Source organism: Arvicola amphibius, chromosome 10, assembly GCF_903992535.2.
Source record: "Arvicola amphibius chromosome 10, mArvAmp1.2, whole genome shotgun sequence".
Taxonomy (NCBI): Eukaryota; Metazoa; Chordata; class Mammalia; order Rodentia; family Cricetidae; genus Arvicola; species Arvicola amphibius.
Window position 1 is genome coordinate 102,603,518 of NC_052056.1, and position 27,989 is coordinate 102,631,506.

Sequence of the window (27,989 nt, forward strand, 5' to 3'; positions counted from 1 at the left end):
CCACCAAGCCCAACTCCTTTGCTTAACTTTTGAAGCAAAAACCCCATTTGGAAACCTGCTAAGGGATGACCGCAGACTGAGAGACCTGTAGAACTGAACCTTACAGCTGTTTCTCCTGGGGGTGACTTGGGGGTGATGAGGAGGGCCCCTCCCCAGATCTGCCTCTCAAGGGCCAGAATTTCTGGAGGGCTCTGTGCTTCTGGCCTGGAAAGCTGGGAGGCCTAACACAGAGGGACCAGGGTTGAGGGCCCAGGCAGTAGTTGTCTCCACTCTTCCCCCACAGCATCCTTCACAGACTGGAACACGCGTGGGTGTGCTCGCGGTTTCACATCTTCGGGCATTCTGTCAGTGCTTCAGAAATAGCCCACTTGGGCCTGACTCCCTGAACGTGTGTGGGCCTGGGTGACGCCCTCTCATACGACACAAGAAAGGCTCGGTTCTGGTCCTTCAGGCTCCAACCATCCTTGCCTCTGGGTGAGGAGAGGCCTCAGCAGTAAACGGGACCTTGACCATGGGCCTCCTGTTCCCTGGACACGTTCCTGGGTACCATGGTGGCATTGGCCCGGACAGAGATGTGGTCCCAGCCTCCCTACAAGCAGAAAGTCATGTCACTTAGAACCCAAGTATTCTTTCTCCCCAAAATTTTCCCACCAACCCGCAAGTCGAGTCTGGTGCACACGGTGCCACAAAACCGTCCCAGATGGCCAGTGTACTCACTCCAATGCCATAGTCCCAGCCCTGCCCCTTGGGTTCCCGAGGCTGGACACCCATGCGACGACACACTGTCCCCCGGCTCAGGCCATGGCTCCCCTGGACTTTGTTGGCTATCACCCAGACCTGGAACAGAACTTGGTTGGAGCTCCTGGCCCAGCTGTAGAGGGAGGAGCACCCTTGTCCCTGCCGCCAGTCGCCCGCTGTGCCCCTCACCTGGTCCAGCGGGCCCACAGACACTTTGCGCACATTGTTGGACACGTGCTCCCAACTGGAGCCTTGCGGATAGCTGGGGGTGATCCCTGCTCGATACCACAGGTTCCCTGGACGGAGAAGCAACCAAGGTCATCAGCAAGGTCTTTTTGGCCCATCTTGGCATGCTGTGGGGTCAACCCCAACTCCCCCTCGAATCCCTCACACCCAAGGGCTCTTGATGACCCACAGCCAGGCACCTGGGCCATAGCCAGCCCTGTCTCTCTGTGTGCTAGGCTTCATAATCGTCTCATTGTGCCTCTTGGAGCTGACAGCCTCAGCCGCTCTGAGGGAGAAGCCAAGGACAAAGAATGTTTTAAGCAAATAAAAAGAAAACCGGATCTGGATCTAACTCCTGGGCTCCAAGACTGTTTTTGTTTTCTTTTCTTTTTCAGAGCCTCATGTAGCCCAGGCTGGCTTTGAACTCCCGATCCTGTTGCCTCCATCTCCGAATCCTGAGATCACTGGTGTGCAAACCACACCCAGGGTGTGTGGTACTTTGTGTGTGCAAGGCAGGTGCCCTACCGACTGAGCTGTGCGTTTTCTCCAGGGTTTGAGAGAGGGGATCGTACTATGTAGCTCAGGACACCCTCTAAATGATCCTTTTGACACAGCCTTTCCGGGACAGAGCTTCTAAGACATGCTCTACCACGCCTGCCTTCATGCTTTCGAGATGGGGTCTCATGTGTTCTAGGCTGGCCCTGAATTTACTGAGGATGGCCTGAACTCTGCTCCTCTTGCCTCCCAGTGCTACCATGGCTCCAAAGTCTTGATTCTGCCTTTCCTACCCGTCTCATCAAGACAATCAGTAAGATCTTGAGAAGAATGAGCTAGGGCCCTGTCAGAGGGGACACAGGGATCAGAAATGGCCCTGTGCTGCCTATGGGGCTCCTTGTTCCACACCCAGGCATGGCTAGATGATGCTCTAGATGCATCTGGGGCTGCTCACACATCGGAGTAAGTCGGGGAGGGGACCAAGACTGGCTCTGAGCTGACATTTCTGGCCTCATGCAGGGTCCGAGGGGCTTTACTGATTGCCTTGGTCCAGACCCTGCCTGCATGACTCCTGGGGGTGAAGACTGGGCAGAGCTCCAGTGCCCTGTCTCCATGGTAACCACAGTGCAGGAGGGTAACATAATAGCTAAAATTCCTTGTCCCTAGGGAAACAACACAGGTCTGGACACTTCCAATGGGTCTTTGAGAAGGGATGTCACTCCAGCATACTGGTGGCCTGGTTGTGATCATAGCGGGGCCCTCTTGGGACCCCATCCTCCCCACTGACCATGCAGCCTCTCAAATGACTTGCCGTTTTCATCCAAGGCATATACTGATGTCTGGCCCACGGACACCTGTGTCAGCTTCTGTTTGGGAGGAGAGGGGATGTGGTACCAGCAGTCACCTGTGAGGGGAAAGCTGACTCAGGAGGTTATTGGAAGACCCCCCCACACCTGTGAGCCCAGGCCCAGGCTTGTCTAGTGCCCCGAAGCTCACAGCAGGCTGAGACCTTGCAGCCAGCCTTCAACTCCAGCTAAACAAATGTGTGGCTGGGGTTCAGTGTGTAAGCTGGGGGTCACAGAAGGCCACCTCAGGCTCTGCCACTCACCCAGTATCCCAGGTTTGCTCAGAGTCCTCTGGGGTCCAACCTAGGCTCTGATACCAAGCCCACCTCATCCATGGGACACAAAGGTGCCTAGCCTGGCACACAGTTGGGAGATGAACTCAGTGGCCACCCTTCAACCCCCTGCAAAACCCAGCAAAGAAAAGGCCAGCATGGCTCATGCCCCCAGATAATAAGGATGGTCCCACAGCTCAGGAGCCCTCACCAGAGGTGCTATTCCAGACTGTCCCTGTGTGGGTGAGGTGGCCTCTGAGTGAGGAGCCCAACTCACACCTGGGCCTGATCCAGAGGAAGCCCTCTGAATTAAATAAGAGACCTACCTACCATCTTTTTTTAAAATTTTTTAAAAGTTTTCCTTTTTTTAAAAAAAAATTGTGTATACTGTATTCTGTCTGCGTGTATGCCTGCAGACTAAAAGAGGGCACCAGATCTCATTACAGATGGTTGTGAGTCACCATGTGGTTGCTGGGAATTGAACTCAGGACCTCTGGAAGAGCAGTGTTCTTAACCTTTGAGCCATCTCTCCAGCCCCCCACCCACCATCTTAACGGAAAACTTCCTTCCCATACTCCATCGGAATGGGGCTAGAGGTAGGAGGTAGGTGCCACTCACCAGCTGGCTGAGAGGGAGACACAGAACCCCGGTAGAATGCAGAGCCATCCCTGGCCACAGCCCACACCTGATAGCAGGCCCCGATGGAGACAGAGGCGAAGGGCTGGTCAGTGCCAACGTGTAGCCAGGAGGAACCCTGGAGATGGAAGGGCAAGGGAGACGGCTCAGGGGCCAGCGGGACCACCTTGGCCTCCTCCTCTGAGGCACCTAAGCCTGCCCAGGAGGTGTCCAGGGTGGTCTGACCTCGCCTAGCTACAGTCTGCCTTGGTCTACTGCTGAGCCCCTGGACCCAGGCCTCTAAAAGGAAAGACGACAGCATGTGCATGTCATCAAGGGTGCTGAGGAGCCATTGTGTCACCCGGACCCTGCTGCCCGCCCCCCTTACTCCCAGGCCTGGAGAGATGGCGACTCTCCATGCCAGCCGTATGCTTGGCACTGCCTGCCTTATTTGGATTACATATGACATCTTCCCACTATGGAGACCCGTTCTGGGCAGGTCTGGGGAAACCTCAGGCCAGGTGCCTCTCCAGAGGGAATCCTGATGTCCAGAAGGCCGGTGCTCACCGCGGGGTTGAGTTCGGATACGCCCAGGCGGCACAGGACATCCCCCTTGTCACTGACAGCCCACAGTGCAATGCTGTGGCCTCGCCCACCCGCATCCGCACTCTCTGGGATGATGGACACATCGCCAAGGGCAATAGGGGCCACCTCCAGCCACGGCCCACTGGTCACCAGCTTGCATTTTCTGTTCAGGGAAATACGAGCCTGAGTCAAGGGATCATTGAGACAGCAGGTCCTGGGGCACATCACTGCCCACCACTGCCCGTGTGACAGCAGACCCTGGGCCACGTCACCGCCCATCACTGCCCGTGTGACAGCAGGCCCCAGGCCATGTCCCTGCCCATCACTGCCCATGTGACAGCAGACCCTGGGCCACGTCACCGCCCATCACTGCCCGTGTGACAGCAGGCCCCAGGCCACGTCCCTGCCCATCACTGCCCGTGTGACAGCAGACCCTGGGCCACGTCCTTGCCCATCACTGCCCGTGTGACAGCAGGCCCCAGGCCACGTCCCTGCCCATCACTGCCCGTGTGACAGCAGGCCCCCAGCCACACCACCGCTCATCACTGCCTGCAGCTGACACAGGCACAACCCAGCACGCAGAAGCCGAGACGAACGACCCAGACAGGGCTAGGGGTAAACTACAGACTCCTGGGCTTAGCAGAGGGGTGGAGCACCCAGTGGGTGGCAATGATGGGCTCCTATCTGTCCCCTGCCCTTCCTCCCAGCTCTCCCTCCAACCTACGGCAGAGCCCAGCCAGTGACATTTCTCTTATTTGTTCTTCAGAGCACACTTCAGAAAGCAGAGCGCAGGGAGCCCGGGGCATTTCCTGGGTTGACATTTACTTTGACTCTGGTTTCCTCCCTCCCTCCTTGCTTCTTTCCTGGGGCCTCAAGTCAGAGGCCAGCAGATCTGGCTCGAGAGAAGCCAGCGTCCCCTTCCCTAGGCCTAGAGGCAGAAAGGGGGCCTGAACCCACTACCCTGCAGTTCTGTCTCTCACCTGGCCCAGCACCTTCTCCTGACAAAATCCTTCATGGTTTTGTAGCCATGGTAAGAGCTGCAAGAGGAAGAAATGGTGCAATCACGATCACTTCGTGGAACTTTCTAGAAAGTGACACTGCACACACCCCCAACTCTAGGTCACATAAGCAGAGGAGCAGCCAGATAGTTCTCCAGCTGCCTCAGTGTGCTGGGTCTGAAACGCAGCTTTTGGGGGGGCCCCCCGAAGCCTGGGCAGGGCAGCAGCGGTCTAGAGGGTGGGCTCAGCAGCTCTGAGCCTGTTCTCACCCCAAGTCTGCTCAGAAGCCATCCCGCTGGGGCCCTGGCTTAGGTTTTTCTGGTTCACTGTTCTGTTTGGACATCTGTACTGAGGGGCCTGAGCCAGCCTCAGAGGCTCCTGATACACACGGAGGCCGGAGGATAACCTTGGCTGTCATTCACTGGGCACTTTCTACTCCCCGCAACCCTGACATCTTTGAGATAGGGTAGGCTCACTAGTGGGCCCCGGGGACCCTCCTGTCTCGCCTCCCCAGAGCTGGAATTACCTGTATGTGAGTGGGTTGTAGGGGTCAAACCCAGGTCCCGTGTTGGCAAGGCAAGCCCTTTACCACCTGAGGCACCCCCAAGCCTAACAGACCACCTGGCTTCCCAGGACTCCTGCTCCCCCTCATGCTGCCCCTCCCATCACCCATCATTCAGGGCCTGGCCTACAGCTCCCCAGATTCCCCAGGGGGCTCCCAAGGTTCGCCTTGCCCTCCATGAGACTCTTGGGCCTTGTCTGAACCTTCAAGCCATGGACTACAACCAGGGGTACAGGCAGCGCTTCCCATGGGCCCTCCCACCCTGACCCTGAAGCAGGTGAGATAACAACATTGGGGTGGGTTCTGCTACTCCTCCAGGCTTGGGCAGAGGGTCCCAGCCCCAGAGGCTCACGGCTCAGATGCTTACGCAGGAAAGTCGCTGGCATACTGCCATCCTTCCTGATCGGTGCCGCCGGGGACACTGAAGTCCACAGACCAGTCAGAGACCTGGAGAAGAGTGAGTCAGGGTGAACCGGAGACTCCCTCCCTCAAGACCCACAGACCCTGCAGACACAGGGAGGCAGGACTCACCCACGTCCACTGCAGGGATGGCGGCTTCGTGCCAGCCTTGGTACACTCCTGCAGCCCCGTGGCGTCACTCCACATGTACCGGTCGGTGGGCAGACCCCTGCAGCAGGACACAGATGTAGGGTGATGAGAGAGGACTCCCAACAGCCGCTCTGCGCAGATGTTCCTCGTAATGGGCTCATACCGCACTCCAGCTGGGGACATGGCAGAACCCCCTGAACAAGCCACCTCTAGACCCACTCACATAACAGGATGACGGACAAAACCAGAATTGTCCCAGAGCAGGGAGACTAAACCTTGTGTCCACCACAGGGCCTGGGTCATAACAGCCTAGCCATCTACTGAGGCTATGGCTCACCGTGTGGCCTGGGAGTTGGCTCTTTCCCTTAGGTTATGGCCTTAATAGGTGTGCCCCAAACCACGAGATGTTGCAGCCCTCAGTCAGTACCCATGGATGGGACCTTAGATGGAGATGATGGCTAATCTTTTCTGTTGGTTTCTCTGTGTAGCCCTGGCTGATGATGATTAATCTTGCTACCTTGCTTACACTGAGAGACACCGAAGAGAGTAATCAAAGCCCTTCTGAGCATCTCCGGTTTACTTAGGCCATGAAGGCTCTAACCTAATGTGCAGTCAGAGTCAAGATCTATTTTTTCTTTTCTTTTTTCTTTTTTTTTTTTTTTTTGAGACAGGGTTTCTCTGTAGCTTTGGAGCCTGTCCTGGACCTGGCTCTTGTAGACCAGGCTGGCCTCGAACTCAGAGATCCGCCTGCCTCTGCCTCCTGAGTGCTGGGATTAAAGGCGTATGCCGCCACTGCCTGGCTCTCTCTTCTTTCTTTCAGGTACTTTGTGATGTCATTAGAATGACCATTAAGCTAATAAAGTTGGCATCCTCACAAGGAGAGGAACTTTAGGGCTGGAGGGCACATAATGGCTCAGCCAGCGAAGAATGCACCCTGAAAGCATAAGGAATTGAGCCCCAAGGAAAAAAAAAAAAGCTGGGCAGTGGCACACATTTGTAATTCCAGTTCCCTGGGACTTCAAATTTCAGTGCCCACTTATGAGTCTTATAGAGACCTATTGGTGTCCCTTCATTCATAAGCTGCCTGTGCCGGCTTTGGTGTGACAATCACCAAACTGAGTGATCTGGGTAGCTGTGACCGCCCACTACTAGGATTTCCCAAAAGGGTTTTGGTTTGGTTGTTTTGTGAGACGGCCTCTCACTTTATAGTCCTGGACCACACGAGGTGGCCAAAGCTGTCTTGAACTTACAAAGATCCTTCTGCCTCAGCTTCCTGAGCTCTGGACTACAAGGCACAGTCACTCACTGTACCCAGTTCCAAAGGTTTAAGGTAAAAATGTAAAAAAAAATGTATCCCTAGTCAGGTGTGGTGGCACACACCTTTAATCCCAGCACTCGGGAGGCAGAGGCAGGTGAAGCTCTGTGAGTTCAAAGCCAGCCTGGTCTGCAGAGTGAGTTCCAGGACAGCCAGAGCTACACAGAGAAACCCTGTCTTGAAAAACCAAGAAATAGTTATGTATGTGTATCTGTGTGTGTCTGTGTGTGAATGTGCCGTGCAGTTGTGTATGTGTATCTGTGTGTGTCTATGTGTGAATGTGCCATGTAGTTGTGTAGGTGCAGGTGCCTCCAAGGGCCAGAAGAGAGTGTCAGATCCCCTGGAGCTGGAGTTAAAGGAGACCACGTTAGTAGCCGTTCATGTAGTAAACAAACTCAGGTCTTTGGCAAGATGCACTCCTCCCCCTCCCCCGAGCCATCTTTCTATAGAGACAGGGTTTGAGAAGAAAGGAAGAGTCCGTGGAAACAGTTGGTAAAAGACTTCCTTGCAAGCCCGAGGACTCAATTTCAGCCCACAGAACCCATATATAAAGTTGTGCAGGGGCTGAAATGGCTCAGGGATTATGAGCTCCTATTGCTCTGGCTGAGGCTCTGAGTTTAGTTCCCAGCACCCACGTTAGGAGGTCACAACAGCCTGCAAGTCCTGCTCTAGGAGTTCAGCACTCTTCTGGCCTCTATGGACACCTGCACTCATGTGCACAAACTTGTGCGTGTTTGCACATGCACGTGCACATGCACGCACACACATTTAAAAGTAAAATAAATCTGAGAGGAAAAAAAAAACCCCAACCCTGGGTACGGCGGTCCATACTTGAAATCCCAGCACTGGGAGGTGCAGATGACACCTGAGCTTGGTGGCTTTCACATACACGTGTGCCCACACAAACATGTGCACGCTCTGCATGAACACATGTGCACACACATGCGCTCACTCGCTCACACATCTAAACAGGACACACCATCGAGTAACTTCCAGGCTGGAGGCTTTGACCACAGCTCCAGGCTATGCCGAACTTTGCTACTCAGCTTTTGTCAGGGCTGTGGCCTGGGCCAGACAGCACCTTCCGCCAGCCTCCATAATGCACTCACCTGCTGGTATAGCCCGTGACAGGGTTCCAACGCTGGTTCTCATAGATGTAGACACTCTTCACGTCTGACTGTGTGTAAATGTTGCTGGTGCTGCTGGCCAGGCCTGGAGAAGACAGAAGAGGCTGCTGGGGCCCAGGCCACATTAGCCCTGAGGCTGCAGCCAGGGACTTGGCCTTTCTGTCTGAAACCAGTCAGGAGGACAGATCAGAGCCAGGGAGGCTGAGCTGGGTTATCTGATCTCAAAGAGTCCAGCCTCGCTTGGGTTTCTATCTCCTGTGTGTTCCCAATTCCTCTGGGACCGCATAGCTTCCATGGGAGAGATCTGCGACAGGGCCTCGCTGTATGTCCCAGACCGGCCTCGAACGCACAGAGATCTGCTGGCCTCTCCTTCCCACAGTAGGGCCACAGCACACCCGGCCCCCTCCATCCTTAGAGTCCCTGTTGCCCTGTTGTCTTCCTGTCTCGTGCCAAGTAGGTTCCTGCCCAGCTCACCTTACTAGCAAAGCTACCTTGGCCCACGTAGACGACCTCTGTGAGTCCGGATGACCTCAAAGACAGAGCAGAGACCAGAGTCGTCCCTGCCTCAAGCTCAGGGACGTTCTTTGGCCTGTGAGGTTGGAGGTTTCTGTGGTCTTGGTGAACCACAGTTCTCCAGGGTCAGCTGCTTCTCTACCATGGGGTGTCAGGGCTGTGGCATAGAAAATGCCCTCAGAATTCTCTTTTGTCTCAACTTGGTGACACCAGTGGTGGGGATGGCCCACGTTCTCTAAGTACTCTGGAATTTGGCACAATCAGGGAGCGTGGGTTCTGGGGCTACCCCAAAGTACTCTGTGAGTTCACCTATGGAATGAGGTGCTGAGCACACTAGAGGACCTTGACAGCTGCTGTTCCAGAACCTTCAAGTTCGTCTGCTCTGCTGGTGGAGTCCCAGAGGGCATCTCAGAGGCCAGGCCTACTCTCTAGGTTCTCAAGTGCCAGAGATTGGCCTGGGGGGACAGCAGCTCTGGGCACTGGAAAGGGTAGCCAGATGGGATTAGGGGAGGTTATGGTCAGAGGTTTGGGGAGCTAATCTTGCCAGCCTCGGGCGCTCTGGGTTACCCTCACCTTGGAAGCAACCTCCGCCGTAGCCGCCTGTGTATACCCACGCTGTGTGGTCATAGCCAATGCCCCACACCACACCTCGGCTGTTGGCCTCTATAATCCGCAGGTGGCCTCCCATCTGCCGCCAGAACCTGTAAGGGTGATAAAAGCCACTCAGCCCGATTACCCAGCAGCTCTCGCTTGGCCAGACACTACAGGTCTGAGGCCTCCATGCAGTACAACAGACAACCACTCGGTTGTTTGAGTTAACCAATTCTAGAGAGGGCACGGAGTGGCATACAAGAGACAGGGTGTCCCTAAGAGTTTGTCCCCCTCACCCCTGGGCCACACTGGCCATGGGACAGGCCTCAGTAATCTAATTCACAACGCTCCCTTCTCGGAGTTGGGAAGTGGAGTTGGGGTTGGTCACAGTGTGCTAGATGCAGCCAGGCTTAAATGTCATGGCAAAGAGCAGGGAATGTGCCATTTAATCCTCTGTGCAAGGAACAGTGTGGCCAGCTGGCTTCCAAGCCATCCTAGGGAGGCTACCTGGGGACAGCTGCCTCCAAAGCAGGAAGGTGGGTTGGTTTTCTGCATTGGCTACCCATGGGACATTCGGTCTATGATTCCGGGATAGGGCTGTGGTCACTGAGAAGGGAGTCCGGGGCTTCCCCAGCAGTCCTCACCCATCCTCTTCCTCCCCAGAGTCTTGTCCTACCTGTCCCTTCAGAACCTCTGCATCATTTCTCATGGATACCAGGCTGGCCGCAGACTCACTATGCAGCCAAGTATAAGCCTGGACTTTTGATCCTCCTGCTTCTACCTCTGAGTGCTGGGGCTAAAGGCATGTGTGGCTATACTCAGTGTATGGGGTACTGAGGGTTGAGCCCGAGGTTCCTACATTCGAGGCAAATACTCTGACAACTGAAATACTCAGTGTCCTACCCCTCTCCATAGCTTAAAAGACCCCAACAGAGAAACCCCTGCTCTGGGGTCCTGTATATCTAAAGGCAATGGGAGCTCATCCTCACTCTTCCAGGAGTCTCTCTCTGCCCCACCCCCAAGACTTCCACCCTTAGACACTCCAAGCTCCTCCCTGTCCTCTCTGCTTCCAGGGCGTTCACACTACAGGGTCTCAGCAGACTGGGAAGGGACTGAGCCACCAGGTTCAGGTCTGGTGAGGGAGATGTGGTTTCTCTGCCTCGGAAGCCCGTTGGGTGGGACCAGATCCCATTCACCACACTCCAAGTACCCCAGGCTACCACTGAGCTCCGAGCCCAGCCTTGAACAGGCCCAGCGGGTCTCAGGGCCCAGGAAAATAGCTAACCACTATTCTGGCTGGTCAATAAGAAGCTGCACTATGTTGGTTCAGGCCCAGCTAGGGGAGCCCTTTCTAGAAACACAGGATCTGGGGCCTCAGGACTGGGTGGGGGTGTGAGAGGCCAGGCACCGGGTCCATTCAGGGCACAGCCCACTCACATCTGGTCGCAGGGCAGCAGGTGCTCACGGGCTTCCAGGTCTGGGCTGGGTTCGCTCACAAAGATGTCACCCTTGCAGGTGACAGACCAGATGGCCTGTGGGGACGGGCGTCCGTGGACCTTCCGGCTCTCACAGCACGACAGGCTGAGCAGGGCGAGCTGGCGTGGGCACACAGCTGGTCACTGCTGGGCATGCTGAGGCCTGGGTGCTTTCTTCTCACTAAGCCCTACTGGATCCCATCACTCACCCAGTCGTTCATGTCTTGCTCGGTGGCGGCAGCCAGGCGCACAGGCCACCTCTGCCGCGTCCTCTCGGGGGTGTAGAGGGCAAAGGAGTGCTTGGCTTCATTAAGCACGGGCACCAGCACGGTCACCTCATTCAGGAACACGTGTAGGTACTGTTGGGATGGGGGAGCACGGTGAGGCTGCCATCCTAGGCGGGGACCCTCATCTAGTCCTCGTTCTTGGGTCCCATGACCCCTTTGCTAGTGCTGAAGCTGTGGCTCAGTGCAGAGAGGGCTAGCACGCACCAAGTTCAATCCCCAGCACCGCACAGACCAGGCATGGGGGTGCGTAAGAGCCGTTTCCCACCCACCCCTCCTAAAGCATGCTCTAAGTTGGCTGCCTGGCACACGTGAGCCTAGGATTCGTCTCCTCAACCTCCAGTCTCAACTCAGAGGCCAAGTCTGACCAAGCATGAGTCAATCATGTGACTCTAGCGCCTGGGAGGGTGCTGTTGAAGGATGGTGAGTTCAAGGCCATCCTGGGCTACCTGGTGAGTTCCAAGCCAGCCTAGTTAGTTAACCTAGTGAGGCTCTGTTTCAAAACACAAAGGACTAGGAAAATATACAGTGGTGTTTGGATTAAAAAATAAAATCGGCTGTTGTCAGAGGGGTGCTGGTTTGGCGAGGCCACATGTGCCCACACCGGGCTTTGCCAGTGAGGACAGGTTCTGCAGTAAACGCTTCAAGGGCCTACTCCACATGCCCTCTATGGAAAACCGGCTCTTGATGGCCCTCCTCCCCTGACAAGGGCGTCCCACCCCGTACCTTCTTTTCCTCATGGACCATGTAATAGATGAAGAGGATGCTGTCTCGAGCCCCGTCATGCCCTGTGAATTGCTCCAGGGCCACACGGACGTCCACCCATTTGTGGGGCTTCCAGTCACACCACCACTGCAGGGACCCAGTCTTCACCCACACCGACTGTGGCACAGACAACCGGGGGCAGGGGAGAGGTCACAGGCAGCTCTTTCCCAGAGCCCTAGAGCTAGCTAGCTATTCTAGCCCTGGGTCTCCCCATTTCCCCATGTTCTGAGTCCACCCTCCCAGCTTCTCGTCCATTAATGTCAGTGCCACAATTGGACACTAGGTGGCGCCAGATACGCAGCTGTCTCATCAGTCTCCCAGAGTGGACACATCTTTAGCCCACCGTCTGGTTAGGGAAACTGAGGCTCAAGGAAGAAGTCACATCTGGCCAAAGTCTGAAAGGGAGTCAATGCTGGTGATCAAAGTCTCAGGCTGCCTGGGTCAGACCCCAAGCTTCTGGGCCAGCCTACCCAAGACTTCTTGTGTTCTATTTAATTTCTCTTTCCCTGGCCTGACTATGGCATCCGAGATTGGGTCTCTGCTTCTGAGGGCATGGGGTATGCCAAGAAGGGTGACCCTGGGATGGCAGTGACTGTCTACAACTCCATCCTGATCCAATTCATCAAAATACCCCAACTGGAAGTTTAGGTTCCTGTGGGGGGACAGGCAAATTGACACGGTTTGCCTGTCTCCTCCCTGTCCATCGCCTTCTGAGGATGCTGGCTTCCCAGGACCCACAGGGTGTCCTGAAGGTGGTGGGACCCCAAGACAGGTCCTTCAGGATGGGTGAATGAACCAGCAGCTGGATTCCTTATCCTTGGGGCCTGGAAGCACTGCTGGGCATGTGGGACAAGTGACCACTCTTAACACCCACATCGGGGCTGGCATACAGCCAAGTGTCCACTCTTAACACCCCACATCGGGGCTGGCACACAGCCAAGAAGCAATCACTAAAGGAGCGGGGGCCAGTGTGGCAGCGAGTGTCTGTGACCCCAGCACTCAGGAGGCTGAGGCAGTTGGATGACCAATGGGACACGAACCTGGGCTAAAGGATGTGTTCTAGGCTAGCGCGGGGGGGCAGAGGGAGACCCTGTCTCTAAACACACAGGGAGAGTGTGGCAGGGCCAGCTGGGCCTACCTGCTCCACAGCCTGCTCGTAGTGTCTGAAGCTCTCCAGCTCCCGCTTGGTCCTCTCCGTGAGCTGCTGGAAGATCTGCTTCCTCCAGGCAGCGGTCTGGGCGGGTGTGATGGACAGGGACAGCGTCTGCACTGAGGGGGACAGGCCTGCAAGAGGCCAGAGCCTCAGGCCGGGTATCATCCTGCCTGCAGCTGGACGGGAGGCTAATGTGGCTCCGGCTCCCTGTACCCCTGTCCCTATGATGGTCCATCCTGACAGGACCCAGCCCCAGCCAGGGTTAACTGTGATGGGCGGACCCACCTTGAGTGTGGGTCCATGAGCTGGGGCCCCAGCCTGAGTAAGAAGGAGAAATAGCATCCATCCCTGTTTCTTGACTGTGGAAGCAATGTGACCCCCTCACCAAGATGGGCTGTATCCCTGAACCATGAGCCAAAATAAACCGTCCCTCCTAAACCCTCCCTGGTGGGTGTTTTGCCCAGCAGTGAGAAAGGGAACTACCACAATCCCAAAATCAGCCTTTAAAAATGTTGTTTTTCTTTCCTTCCTTCTTTTTGTGTGTGTGCTGATGGTAGAGTATCTTTTCTCTCTCTTTTTTCAATAATTTCTCTGCCTTACCTTTTTTATTTTGGAGACCAGATCGCTCACTATTTTACTTGCCTGGCCAGTGAGCCCCCAGCACTGGGGTTACAGGCATACACTGCTATCCTCCACTTTTATAAGGGCTCTAGGGATCCGAACTCAGGTCCTCATGCCCGCACTAAAACATCTTCCCGGCTCCAATCTACCTGTCTTTGCTAGAAAGTTCCAACTTACAAACTGTTGTGTGAGCCTTCCTCCTTGGCGCCTCAGAAGGCCAAAGACTGGCCCAATGCCTTGGGTAAGGTTGAACACAGAGGCTCCAGGTAGGTTGGTGAGCCCGCTGCGGTTCTCAGGCTAACCTATACCCCAGGCACCCACAGACACCCGCAGGGATGCTTTGGATACACTAGTCCCATGAGCCCCCTTACCTGATTGGACAGTGAACCACTTGAGCACAGAGCCTGCCTCCACTGCGCATCCACCTCCAGACACCCAGGCCCACAGGGGATGGTCATCTGCTCCATATGGCTCCTCCATGCCCAGTGGGAAGGGCCCCAGGGAGGAGAGGCCGGTCGTCTCAGGAAAGCCTGCAGCTGGCTGGTTAGACACTCTCTTGGGCTCCTTGAGGTCAATGTTGGTCCAGGGCAGCTCGGCTGGTGTGGAGGCTGGGCCATGGCATTCATCAGCGCTAGAGGCCTGAGGGGCCTTCCCTTCACTTTCAGCCGGGCAGGTGTTCTCCATGCTCTGCTCAGGGTTCCTGCTGACCTCGGGGCCCTTGGACAAGCTCCCTTTAAGGTTCCTGGAATTGTCCAAAGATTCTTTGGGGAAAGGTTGTTCAGGGCCCTGTCTCTCGACTTCCGAGGAGGCATCGGTATCGCTGGGTGCAGATTCTGTACCACTGCCCCTCACCTCATCCCCGAAGAAGCAGCCGGCACTGGGGACGAAACAGGACAAACTCACTTTCTGGTGGAAGATGTTTCACTACCGCAACTAATGTAACTGGGTGAATCGAGTCAAGTCACAAGCCCACTGAGCTCTTGTCTACCGCCCCTGTACAGCACACGTGGACTGTGCTTCCCAGGGTCTGAAGATCCCATCCCATCCCAGATCAAAGGGTTGAGACGTGTGTGTGTTTACTGTTGTTTCTAGATGGGCTGGGGATGTAGATCAGCAGGCAAAGTGCTTGCCTGGAATGGGTGAAGCCCTGAGTTTGATCTTCAGCAGCACCCCATAAAACTGGGCGCAAGGGAGGTAGAGGTAGGAGGATCAAGGTCATCCTCCAGTACACAGACAGGCTATATTCCACGTTGCCTGGAACTCACTCAGTAGCCCAAGCTCCCCTTGAATTTATAGCAATCCCAAATGCTAGGATCACAGGGATATACCACCACACTCAACCGGAGTACCTTGTTGCTTTGTTTTGTTTGGGAGACAGCGTCTCATGTATCCCGGGGTTGGTCTCAAACTCATTATGTAACGATGGATGAGCTTACACTCCTGATTCTCCTGCCTCCACCTTCCAAATGCTGGGATTACAGGTGTGTACCACCACACCCACCCAGTCACGTGGTGTTGAGCATGGCCTTAGTGCAGGACAGACAAGCACTGCTCCAGCTGAGTGACATCACCAGCTCTCTGGTATCTTTTTGATTAGGGTCAAATACATCTGAGGGTTTTTCTTCTGCTGCTTTTGTTGGTGGTATTATTGTTGTAGAAGTGAGGGTTAAATCCAGGGCTAGGAAAGTGGTCTGCCAAAGAGCTACACCTCCAGCCCTCTCTATTTATTTATTTAGGTTTTTTGAGACAGGATTTCTCTGTGTAGCCCTGGCTGTCCTGGAACTTGCTCTGTAGACCAGGCTGCCTCCTGAGTGTTGGGACTAAAGGCATGTGCTACCACCGCCCTGCTGTACTTTTCTATTTTAAGATGACCTAGCTAAGTTACCTCTGAGTGCTGGGATTACAAGGCCCATGCTACTGCGCCCAGCTAAAGCTGCCCTTTCTTCTAGTCGCTGTTTTGAAACAGGGCGTTAGCTTCGTAGTCACTACATAGCCAAGGATGACCTTGAATGTGACCCTCCAGCCTCCGCATCCCCAAGCGCTGGGATTACAGGTGTGTTCTACCATCTCTGGGATGCACTGACTACTTTAAAATTTGTGCAACTGTTCCCATTACCTACTGTCTTGGTTCTCTCTACCTGTCAACCTGAGAAGCCTAGAATCAGTCATTTGGGAGGTGACTCTCAGCTGAAGAACTGCCTAGATCATACCGGGCTGTGAGCAAGGCTGTGGAGGAGTCTTGACTATTAATTGATATAGGAAGGTCCAGCCCACTCTGGGCAGCACCACTCCCCGGGCAAGTGGTCCTGGGCTATTATATAGGCATGTGCGAATAGGCCAGCTGGCAAGCAGCGTTCCTACACGGTTCAGGCTGTAACTCGTCGCTCGGCTGTCACTTCTTTACTCAGAGGTAATGTTCAATATGTGGCCCAGCAAACAGGCCTGCCTTCGAGTTCCTGTCTTGACTCTCTCAATGATGGACCATGGCCTGTAAGATGAAATAAACCCTTTCCTCCACGAAACCGCTTCTGGTAAAAGTGCTTTATCACAGCAATGGAGATACAATTAGGACACCTAGTTACAGAAGTTTCTCTTTTCTCTTTTTGTTTTTGTTGGAACAAAGTCTTACTATGCAGCTCGGGCTGGTCTAGAACTCACAATCGTCTGGTAAAGACTGATCTCTTGCAGGTCATTGGCCTTGTACCCCATGGGGCCACAGACAGTCTGTCCCACCCAGCTCCTCTGCGCTCGGCTGCCCCGTGTCACCTGAGGAGACTGGATGAGCTGCCAGAATGTGACCGGTCATTTTCTCGGCCCACAATGATGGCCTTCCATGTCTTCCCGCTGAGCTCACTGGGGGTGACACCCTGTCGGAAGTACACAGCTCGGTCCTCACAGCTGATCCCCCAGACCTAGAACAGATAGGGGTGCTGCTGAGAGGCAGCTGGGCACACACCTGGACCTCTCATCCCTTCTGCCAGGGTCCAGGAGTGCTCAGCAGGGCTGTAGGACAGGTATGCTAAAGCAGGCAGGAGTTCTCTTATGGTGACATTGGGGGCATGTGTGAGTGTTTGCCAGGGCTAGGGATGTCTGGTGGGGATTAGTAAATGACTGAAGATATCCAGGAGATGCAGAAATCCAGAAATCCAGACAGGAAAGGTTGGCAGGGCTGGGGGAAGGGAGGGGTTGCAGCCAATCCAGGAGAGTCAGAGCCTGGCTCTAGGTCCCTAAAGAGTGGGGCTATGGGATACAGAGTAGACAGCGGGGTGACAGATGCTGAGCTGGGACAAAGTCCACTCAGTGCTTTGTCTTAGTTAAGACAATTTTAATTATGTGTATTTTGTGTGTATATGTGTAGGTATGTGTGTACTGTGTGTATATGTGTAGGTATGTGTGTTTTTTGTGTGTATATGTGTAGGTATGTGTGTACTATGTGTATATGTGTAGGTATGTGTGTTTTTTGTGTGTATATGTGTAGGTATGTGCATATGAATGCAGGGGCCCATGGAGGCCAGAAGAAGGCATTGGATCCCTTGGTTACAGGTGGTTGTGAGCTGCCCCCAAATGGGCAGGGAACAGAACTTGGGCTGCTCAGTCATCTCTCCAGGCTCTTGTTTTATTCTTTGAGACAGGACCTCACATAGCCCAGGCTGGGCTGGAACTTGCTAGGTCACCAAGGATGACCTGGAACTTTTGATCCTCCTACCTCTACCTCCCTAGTGCTGGGATTGCAGGTGTGCACAACACCCGGTTTTATGTGGTATTAGGGATGTGTAAAAAATTATTGATTTATAAGTATGCGTGTCCCTGAATGGGTTTCTGTGCACCACAGGAGTGCGCATGACTGCAGAGGCCAGAAGAATGTGGTGATCCCCAGGAACTGGAGTTATAGACAGTTATGAGCTGCCCAATGTGGGTGCTGGGAACTCAACCAGGGTCCTCTGGGAGAGTACTAAGTAAGAACTCTTTACCACTGAGCCACTACTCCAACACCTCATTATCTTTTTAAAAATTATTTTCTGTCTGGGTGGTGGTAGTGCACACCCTTAAACCCAGCACTTGGGAAGCAGAGGCAGGAGGATCTCTGAATTAAGAGGCCAGCCTGGTCTACAGAGCGAGTTTCAGGACAGCCAGGGTTATACAGAGAAACCCTGTCTTCAAAAACAAAAACAAACAAAAAAACCATTATTTTACTGTTTGGTTTTTGTTTTTATTGTTTTTTTAAAGATTTATTTATTTATTATGTATACAATGTTCTACCTGCACGTATGGCCTGCAGGCCAGAGAAGGACACCAGATCTCATTACAGATGGTTGTGAGCCACCATGTGGTTGCTGGGAATTGAACTCAGGACCTCTGGGAGAGCAGTCAGTGCTCTTAACCTCTGAGCCATTTCCAGCGCCCATTATTTTATTTTACGTGTCTATTTTGTCTGAATGTATGTCTGTGTACCAACCACATATGTGTCTAGTGACTGCAGAGGTCACAAGAAGTGGCTGGACCCCTCAGAGCTGGAGATAGACAGCCGTGAGCCACACAGTGCTGGGAATCAAACCTGGGTCCAGCAGAAGAGCGGCCAGTGATCTTAACCACTAAGTATTCTCTCCAGCCCCAAACTGCATTTCGTTAGGAGGAAGGAAACGTTGTCATACTGACATCCATGAGAAGAACATGGCATCGCTGAGTCAAAGAGGAGAAACCCAATGTTCAATGTCCCCTCATGCTACCTTCTTATATCTAGGGTGCTTGCCCCACCCTTCCTCACCAGCAGACTGCCCTCGAGGGTCCTAAGTGAAGTGACCCTGAGCCAAACAGAGAAGCCAGGACTATAGCACACCAGTCCCCCAGGCCCCATTGAACCCTCAGACTCCTCACTGTGCCCATCTGGAACCCTTGAGGGGGAAGCAGGGACAGTAGGGTGGCAGGCGGACAGGCTGTGCTAGGAGTCCCATGAGCCATGTGCACACCCACCTGGTCATTCAACCCCACGTTCAGCATTGTCATCTCCCCAACCATCTCGATCCAGCTGGTGCCACAGGGGTTGTGAGAGTTGACGCCCCTCCGGAACCACACCTGCAAAATCAGAAAGATGCATGTATCCCTGGAGACCTTTGGAGACAGAAGTCCGTGTCTGTGTGTGTGTGTGTGTGTGTGTGTGTGTGTGTGTCTTCGAGCATGCAGGCATGTGTGCAGGGCAGAGAACAACCACATCTGTTATTCCACAGGTGCCATCCACCTTGCTTTTTTGAGACAGGGTCTCTCACCAGCCTAGACCTTGCCAAGGAAGCTTGACTGACTGGTCTGTAAGCTCTGGGATCCATCTGTTCCCACCTCCCAGCACTGCAATCGATCGCAGGCACACACCAGCCCGCCCAGCACTGGGATCGCAGGCACACACTAGCACACACTAGCACGCCCAGCACTGGGATCGCAGGCACACACTAACACACCAGCCCACCCAGCACTGCGATCGCAGGCACACACTAACACATCAGCAAGCCCAGCACTTTAACATTGGTTCTAGGGCTGGAGCTCAGGTCCTCATGATAGCAAAGCAAGTTTTTACCAACTGAGCCACCTCAGAATCCGAGGGGAGCTTTTCATTGTGTTTTTACTTATTTACTTGGACAGGGGACAGAGAGGGACATGCATCGTAGCTTGCACGTGGAGGTTGGTTCTCTCCTTCTACCATGGGCATCCTGGGGACTGAGCTCAGGTCGACGGGCTTGGTAGCAGGCATCTTTACCCACCGAATCACCTTACTGGCTCATTCCAGAAAACCCTTTTAAGGTCCTGGTTGACAGGAATGGCCCCTACATTTAGTTAGAATGAACCCACAATGTACAAGGCCCTAGCTTCCTTCCCAGCACCACGACAGGCAGAGATGATAGATGGACACATAGATTTCACAAAAGCATATACAACTGGCTAATTTGACTGGACCTGCCTCTGATAATGTGACAAAGGAGAAGAGAAAGACATTTAATTGGCTGAGGTTAATGGGGTGACATATTGGCTTCTAATTATCTGAAATGGTTGACCTATGGAACAATAAACATGGTTGTTCAGCATTTTAGTCCAGGGATGTGAGTGTGGGTACCATAGCATCAAATACCCTGGAGATGGGTGATGATTTCAACAGCAGGAAAAGCTCACAGCAGGGGCTGCGGGAGAGGCTCAAATGGTAGAGAGGTTGCTTGGTATGCATGAAGCCCAGAGTTTGGTCCCCGCACTGCCACAGTCAGGTATGATGGTACATGTCTATAATCTGAGCGGGAGGGGTGGGAGCTGAAGGCCAGCCTCTGCTACATACTAAGTTTAGGATACCATCTCAAAGGGAAAAGGCAAACTCACAGGATTTATGCAGTGGGTTTAGACGACCTCACAGGAACAGAAACCCTTGGTATTAAATGGCACCATTATATAGCCCAGTTCCAGCCCTCAGCTCTTACTTTGCGGTCCTTCGTGATGGCCCAGACCACACTGACTCCCACGGAGACGTGCATGATACCATTTTCAGACCCAGGAGGCTCCACTATGGACCAGGAACTTCCTGCCAGTTCCCAAAGAGACCCCAGGTAGCCCCAGTCAGCCAAGATTCTGGACAGAAACCGCCCCGCTTCCTGTGATGGGACTGGCTACCTTTTGGGTTGTTCCTGCAGATTCCTTCTCTGACCAGGGCCTGCCCTTCCCAGAGGGTGGCCCATATAAGGTCGTGGGGCCCACAGCTTATCTGGACCACCTCCCCTGGGGTGTCCACAAGAGACCAGGAGGAGCCTTCTGGGTTGGGGTGGCTGACATCCTCTCGGTACCACACCTGGGAGAGGAGAAGAAAACATGGTATTTACATGGCTAAACCTGCACAGGCCGCACATGGGGTCTCTGACAAACTCACACCCTCCCTTCACAAACACACCTCTGTGAGAAAGTGCACAGCCTGGGCTGTGGCGGGTCTAGAGAGGCAGACCTGTGAGATGGTCTATAAGCAGATTTCAGTGTCAGCATGGGGCGCTCAGCAGCTCCCAGGCAGTCCATGACACCTGTGCCCCCTAGTGGCTATGTGCTCCCAGGACACCTGTCACAAGCCAAGGCAGGGTCTTGGTGGTTTAAGCTCAGGGAAGCCCAATGTCTAAAATGTCCACTTCTTTTCTTCTTCAACCAAAACAATGAAATTCCTCTTTCCCCATATCTCTGCCAAGGATTGCTGTCCGTTACTTTCTTGATAATAGTTACCCCGACTCCGGAGAGAGGGACTCTCAAAAGTAGTGTTGTATGTGTGTATGTGTGTGTGTATGTATGCATGCTATTGTTTGTGCATGGTCATGTATGAACAGGGCCTACAGAATAGGACGTGTAGCTGGGGATGACAGCACAGAACTACATCATTGATTCAGTTCAGGTAAAGGAGGTGAGGGAAGAACGGGTCCACAGAGCCATCTTTGGACTCGGGGCTCTAACTTCTCTGTTCTTGCCAATCTACCCTTAGGATGGGCTCTGCAGGATCAGCCCTGGGAAGCCTCTCTTTTGCTACCAAGTAGGCAGCTTCATGGAACAAGCCTCTCCCTTGCGGAGCACAGGGTCCTGGGGTCACCTCTTCTGGAGCACAAGAGTGGTACTGGGTGATACTGGCTCGCAGCTGACACTCGGGAACACAAACACAGGTGTGTGGCCCCTATTCTACCTTCTCTTTGCATCCGGGTGGAAGTCCTGAGCTAGGGTTCTCACCCTGCTTGGGCCCTCTCCACCACCCTCCAGAAGGGCTCAGAGGAAATGATTGTGCTTCCCCTAAACCTGAGAGAGCATGACCCCAGCCAAAGTTAAACCTGCTAAAAATAATCCGCTTTGACTGTTCCAAAGTCAGTGGTGACTTGTGGTTAATCTGGTTAATGCAGGAGTTACTGAACAATCCTAAAACAAGACCTAAAACTACAAGGAAGGCATCAGACCCCTATGCTTGGGACCATCTGTGTTCCTGCTGCCATCCAGGCTTGGCGTTTCTCAGAAACTCTCTGAGAAAAGAATTCTCTCTAAATATGCATCTATCCATCACCTACCAATCTTCACATCTACCATCTACCCATCCATACATCCATCTGTCCATCCATTCATCTACCCACCCACTCATCCATGCATCCACCCACCTACCATCAATCTACCCCAACCCACACACCATGCATCCAACCGCCCATATCCAGCCAATCAACACTCGACCCACTCCTCATCCCCCTACTCACTTCCCATCCATTTGTCCTGCCACTAGCCTATCCATCTACCTGTCATCTATCCACCCACCCACGAGTTTTCTGCCGTCTATTCACATCTACCTACCATCCATCCATCCATCACCCCTCCATCCATATACCCACCCCTATCCATCGAGCTACACACCCTCACCCATCCACATATCCACAACCCTCCTGGAGACTGGAGGAAGGAGCTGGCAGGGAGCCCAGAATCCGTCCAAAGAGACAGAATTGATTACATCTGAGCCTGAAGTGAGCTAGGATGAGGGACAGGTCCCAAGGCTTCCAGGGTATTGTGGAGTCTGGAAACTCTCTGCCTGTGCAGGAAGTCCCAGTTCCAAGGACAGGAGGCAATGAGCTCTCTTCCCCTACCTTGGGAAACCCCGGCACCAGTCCAAACAGCAGCCAGCCTCCTTTGCCATGTCAGATCTTGGGCACAGTGGTAGTGACTTACCTTTCCCTGCAGGGACACGGCCCACACAGACAGGCGGCCCACAGGTTCCTCTGTGATCTCCCACCCTCCCACAGACAGGTCATTGAAGGGGTCGGGGAGTTCCTTGGGGTCATCCTTTGAGGGGATCTGAAACAAAGGGTGAGAAGCAATGGCTGTCATCACCTGGTGACCTGTACTGTGTCCCCCTCTCTCTCCTGCCTCTCCCCAAGTCTTTCTATCCTCAGCGTGGTCCATGCTGCCTGACTCCATGAAAAAGACAACCATAAGCCTGCAGGCCTGTGGAGCTGGCCATGGGTACCCTCTATTCTGTCCCCTTCATCAGACGCCAGACCTGAGCCACTGCTATTGAGCTGGGTCATGGGACCAAGACTAGAGCCCTGGTCAGGGATGGGAAGCCTAAGAAAGGACAAGTTCTGTGCTAACTTTGGCCCCTATGTGGCCGTCTCCCAAATGAGGGGACTTGTAGGGCTACAAGGCTCTGTGGCAGCAAACAAATCAAAACCCAGGTCCTAGGGTGGGTATGGTGTCCCCTTCTGCCCCGATGGGGGGATGAATGAAGATGCCAATCCTTGTAACCCTCCTACCAGAGACCCTATGCTCCACCCCCATGCCCCATTGAGGCAGAAAGACCTTGGCCCAGGTGTCCCGGGATTTGTATCTCCTATACCGGATCCACTTTCGCCTCCGCACACATGAATTCCATTTCTTGTCTTTAGTATAGGTGGCAGGGAAGTCCATAGCGTATGTCCACCCCTGAAATACCAAGGTTGGAGCCTTAGCTGGCTTGGCGGGGGAGGGGGTGGATTCTGAGGAATGGGAAGGTGGAGGGATAAAGGGAGGGAAGGAGGGGACAGGGTGTCCAATCCCATAGCTAGCAGATTAGACACCCATAGCTAGAAGTTGGACACCAGCAGGGAGGGTGGCACTGGGGGACAAGCTGAGCCCGAGAGGCATCCACGGAGGGTTCTGAGTTCACCTACCCCTTTCTCGGTGGGCTCCCCTCCAAAGTTCTCATCCACGTACCAGTCCGATTCCCATTCCCAGTGTGGTGAGGGCAGTGCTACCCCATCCAGCGGCCGATGCTGGAGCCCACTCACGTCACTCCACGACCAGCGGTCACTCGGCAGGAGCTTCTCACAGAAGCCTCCCATGGGGTTCCAACGCTGAGGCCAGGGGACACGGAGATGGTATTAGGAACAAGCCAGATGGGGGTGGACCACCTCAGCAACCACACACACACACACACACACACACAACACACACCCCTACCTGATTCTCATAGGCCTCCTCTCGGTGGCGGATGGGTACATCACTGGAACACACGTACAAGTAGACCTGGTTGTCACAGGCGATGCCCCAGCAGCACTGGGTGGCTGCACTGACCCGCTTGAACTCCATCTGGACATCCTTGCAAAGCTCCCAGTACTGGCCAGCCGTGGACAAGGTGTACACTCTCCCGAAGAGGTCCACTGCCCACAGCACAGAGGCGGGCATGGTTGCAGCGCTGTGGGGAAGACAGGGACAAGAGAAAAGGTATCAGTGTTCTGACTCCTGGACCAGGGACATCACGAGAACCTTGTGCGGTGGCTGTATCGTGCTACACATGGCAAAATGAGGTCCCAAGAGACAAGCAAGCAGTCCCCATAGCAACCAAAAGCAAAGCGTGTCTCCCAGTATAAACTTCTCTCTTCGCCTCTTTCTCATTTTAGGGATGCTCTGCCTCTTTACATTTGAGACAGGATCTCACGTACCCTAGGGTTGATCTCAGGGTTCTCAGATTTTCTCTGTAGCAAGGATGATCTTGACTTCTGATCCTCCTCAGTGCTTCCCAAGCACTGAGGTTACAGGTGTGCCCCACCACACCCGGTTTATGCGGTACTTCCTAGCACGCACAAAGAGCGGGGTTTATCCCCAGCATCCTACAGGCTACACGCAGTGGCGCATCCCTGTAATCGCAACACTCAGAAAGTCGAGCTGAAGGCCCGCCTGGGCTACCTGAGACCCTGTCGAGAGAGTACTGGGAAAGTAGGTAAGGTTATTTAGGGACCTCCAGGCTGTGCCAAGCTGCTCTACTCTGCTGCAGGCACGGGGGCGCTCCAGAAGGAACTGCCAGTGTACTGAGGACTGGAGATAGAACAAATCTGAAAATAGGAGCATCTGCCTCAGGCAAGACCGGCTCTTTTGGAACCCAGCGAGCCTCACAGACAAAGGAGGATACAGGTTGCAAAGGAAGTGGCAGGGATACGGAACAGGAAGCCCAGAGGCAGGCAGGGACAAATTCTGAGGAACACCCATGACCTGAAGCAGAGAGAGACTTCAGGAGGGGGACCTACTTCCTAAGAACTAAACGAGGTAACAAAGACAGAGAATGTATGGTAAACACTGTTCAGGACCCAGTATGACCTCTGTGACTGCCACTGATGGCCCTTGATATACAACCACTAATCGCTCATCTGAGTTTTTGTTGATACATGTGAGTCAAGGTCTCACTACATAGTCCAGACTGGCCTGTACCCCACAATCTTTCTACCTCAGCCTCCCTTGTGCTGGGATTACTGGTGTTTGCTGTCTCACCAGGTTTCAGTCTCTTGAGGAGGAAAGTCAAGCCAGAGGTGGGCAACATGGCTCTGTAGGTAAAGGCCATTTGCCACACAAGGCTGGCAATGTGGGTTTAACTTCCCGAACCCACATAAAGGCAGAAGTAGAGAACCAACTATACAAAAGTTACCCTCTGACTATAAGTATATGCACGCGTACACACAAAATATTAACAAGTAAATTTAAAAAGTAATTTTTTTAAGAAAGAAAGTAAATCTGGGTGGTGGTACACATGCCTTTAATCCCAGCACTTGGGAGGCAGAGGCAGGTGGATCTCTGTGAGTTTGAGGCCAGCCTCGTCTACAAGACCTAGTTCCAGGATAGGCACCAAAGCTACAGAGAAACCCTATCTCAAAAAAAAAAAAAAAAAAAAACCCAGAAAATAATTAAGTCGGGTCGGGCAATGGTGGTGCATGTCTTTAATTCCAGCGCTCGGAAGGCAGAGGCAAGTGGATCTCAGTGAGTTTGAGGCCAGCCTGGTTTACAGAGAGAGTTCCAAGGCAGACTCCAAATCTACACAGAGAAACCCTGTCTAGAAAAACCTAAATAAATAAGAAAATAAAATTCAAGCCAGCCAAGACAGTACATTCCTGTAGTTCAGCACACAAGCAGTAGAAATAGGATGAGGACTTCCAGGCCAGCCTGGAATCTACATAGTAGGATTCTGTCTCAATGCCCCCTCCTCCAAAAACAATTCCCAATTCAATGTATAAGCAACCAATTAAGGCAAGCTGAGCCTGAAGGTTGAGCTCAAAAGGTAAAGCTATATTTGAAACATTTTCCTTCAGAGAAATGACTAAGCACTAATTTTCTTCCAGACATAATTGAGCCTTCTGGGCAGCTAATGGAAGAACACTTGGCTGTAGAACCAGGATGGAGTGGGGGCTGTAGTCATGAACTCCCTTCCGAGTGGGAACTCAGGCACCAGTCACAGCAGAGCTAAAGGCCACACCGGGTAAACATCCGTGGCCAACCACAACTCCTGTCTGCCTCCACAGGATGCTCTCCCAACTTGTCACATGCCACTTCCTGTGAGATCACCATGCAACCTGGCTTGGGTCACTAGGTCACAGGACTCTTGACGTGGGTGTGTGGAGGTCTTGTGATCCTGGGATCCTAAGATACCATCATTGTTTTCGCAGAAGAGAAGGGATGGGGAGAGGGAACATCTCCCATGGACGCAAGCTCTACTTCACCACAAACCTCTGAAAGCAGCTGTAACTTGGTTAAAAGGACTCACCACAAAAGCCATTTGCCTTTCTGGGTTAGTTTCTTCCCAGATCCTTTCGGAGACAAAAAAAAGCCTGGCATTGCCATACTCTCAGCACCTGGAAGGCTAGCCTGGCCTACATAGTGAGTCCCAAGTCTCAAAAAAACAAAAACAATGAGGGCTGGGAAGATGGCTGAGTTGGTCAAGTGCCTTGTAAGAAGGAAGACCTGAGTTCAACTCATGGTTTTTTTTTTTAAAGTGTGTCCTGGGGGCGGGGGAGGCGTGGTCAGCCAGATGGCTGATTGGGTCAGTTACTTTCTGTCAAACTGAACAACCTAAGTTTGAACCCTGGGACTCACAAGGTGAAAGAGGAGAATCCACACCTGCAAGTTCTCTTCCGGTTTCCACATGTGAGACATGGCGAGCGTGCGCGCGCATGCACGCGAGCGTGCGCTCTCTCTCTCTCTCTCTCTCTCTCTCTCTCTCTCTCTCTCTCTCTCACACACACACACACACACACACACACACTAAATAAATGTAAAATAAAATTTTAAGTGAGGCATAATGATACTTGCCTATAATCCCAGAGCTGGAGAGATGGATCCCTGGGGCTCCCTGGCCCATCAGCCTAGCCTAATCAGCTGCCCCAGGCTAACGAGAAACCCTGTCTATAAAACAGCAAGGTAGGAGGTGCAGGTTGACCTCTGGCCTCCACTTCCACGTGTGCATCCGCACAGACAAGAGAGAGAGAGAGAGAGAGAGAGAGAGAGAGAGAGAGAGAGAGAGAGAGAGAGAGAGAGAGAGAGAGAGAGAGAGAGAGAGAGAGAGAGAGAGCGAGCGCCCAGGGTAAGTAGGGGTAGATGCCCTAGAAGCCACAACACTGCACAAGGAAGCATGCACATGTTTACTTCTCCCAAATCTACCTTAGGGCTCCCTCTTTTTCTATTACACCCCCACTCCTATCTGGTGTGCACTGGCTATTAAAGTTGTTTGCTGGCTCCAAAGCGACATTAGGATGAAAGGAGAAGACAGGAAATAGCAGAGCTTGTATGGGAGTGGGAGCCCTCCCTGGAGAATAAATAGAGTGAGCCCAGCCCCAGCGGGCAGGAGGCAACCTGGCTTGTATCCAGTTCCTGCACTTGGGCGACAGGTGGGTCCCCGCACTGCCGTCAGGAGCGTATGACGGAGCTATAGGGCCCTGACCATCTGCCTACACTAATCCCAGGACAAGCAGATTTGCTCCCAACAACGTCAAGAGAGAAGACAGACAGGCCCCTGGACGCTCTATTTCTCTAAATCATTCAGGCTTCAGCGACCGGCTCCTTTAGATCGCTGCGGTCCTAAGGCTGCAGTGGGGGCGTGCTGTAAACCGGGTCCCGGGGCTGGCGTTTGGGGGTTCGAGGCAAGGATGGGGTGGTGCCCTGCAGGCGTGCAGCAGAGAACACAGGTACAGTCCCTCTCCCTCTATCGATCGTCCCAGCAAACGCAGCCAATGGAGGAGGGGGAGCGGGAAACCGGAGGCTCCTCTGCTCTGAGCCGCCCCAATCTCCCCGAATAGGAGTCCCCAGGGTCCTGTCACCGATGCTTCGGGGACACCGCGCTGCACTTACCTGGGCCCACGCCCGGCGGGGCGGGTTCCTAGCGGCTGCTCCAGAACTCCTAGGATATAGCTACCGCCGGGTCCTCCCCCGGCCTCAGGCGAGAGGGCGGGCCGGAAGCAATGGTCAGTTCAGCTCTGATTGGTCAAACTCACAGT

The 27,989-nt window shown here is 53.6% G+C and overlaps 1 protein-coding gene across 2 annotated transcripts; it reads right to left on the bottom strand.

The window, feature by feature from the left end:
• Positions 1-235: 235 nt before the first annotated feature.
• On the bottom strand, positions 236-27,980 carry Tecpr1 (tectonin beta-propeller repeat containing 1). Of its 2 annotated transcripts, XM_038345423.1 has the most exons (25): positions 27,844-27,980; positions 23,695-23,929; positions 23,406-23,588; positions 23,056-23,178; positions 22,426-22,551; positions 20,371-20,545; positions 20,181-20,281; positions 18,700-18,801; positions 16,495-16,640; positions 14,100-14,605; positions 13,093-13,238; positions 11,916-12,071; positions 11,115-11,264; positions 10,868-11,025; positions 9,413-9,540; positions 8,309-8,411; positions 5,867-5,963; positions 5,703-5,782; positions 4,756-4,812; positions 3,758-3,938; positions 3,194-3,329; positions 2,270-2,362; positions 928-1,034; positions 718-837; positions 236-589 (listed from the first exon to the last, which is right to left on the bottom strand). In XM_038345423.1, the coding sequence occupies exons 2-25, from the start codon at positions 23,917-23,919 to the stop codon at positions 488-490; spliced, it is 3,501 nt and encodes a 1,166-aa protein (XP_038201351.1). In that variant the 5' UTR covers positions 23,920-23,929; positions 27,844-27,980; the 3' UTR covers positions 236-487. The 2 variants fall into 2 exon arrangements, with proteins under 2 accessions (XP_038201351.1, XP_038201352.1); XM_038345424.1 differs by lacking the exons at positions 20,371-20,545; positions 22,426-22,551; positions 23,056-23,178; ... (1 more) ...; positions 23,695-23,929; positions 27,844-27,980 and having other exon boundaries at positions 14,100-14,470; positions 14,581-14,605; positions 20,181-20,220.
• Positions 27,981-27,989: the final 9 nt, after the last annotated feature.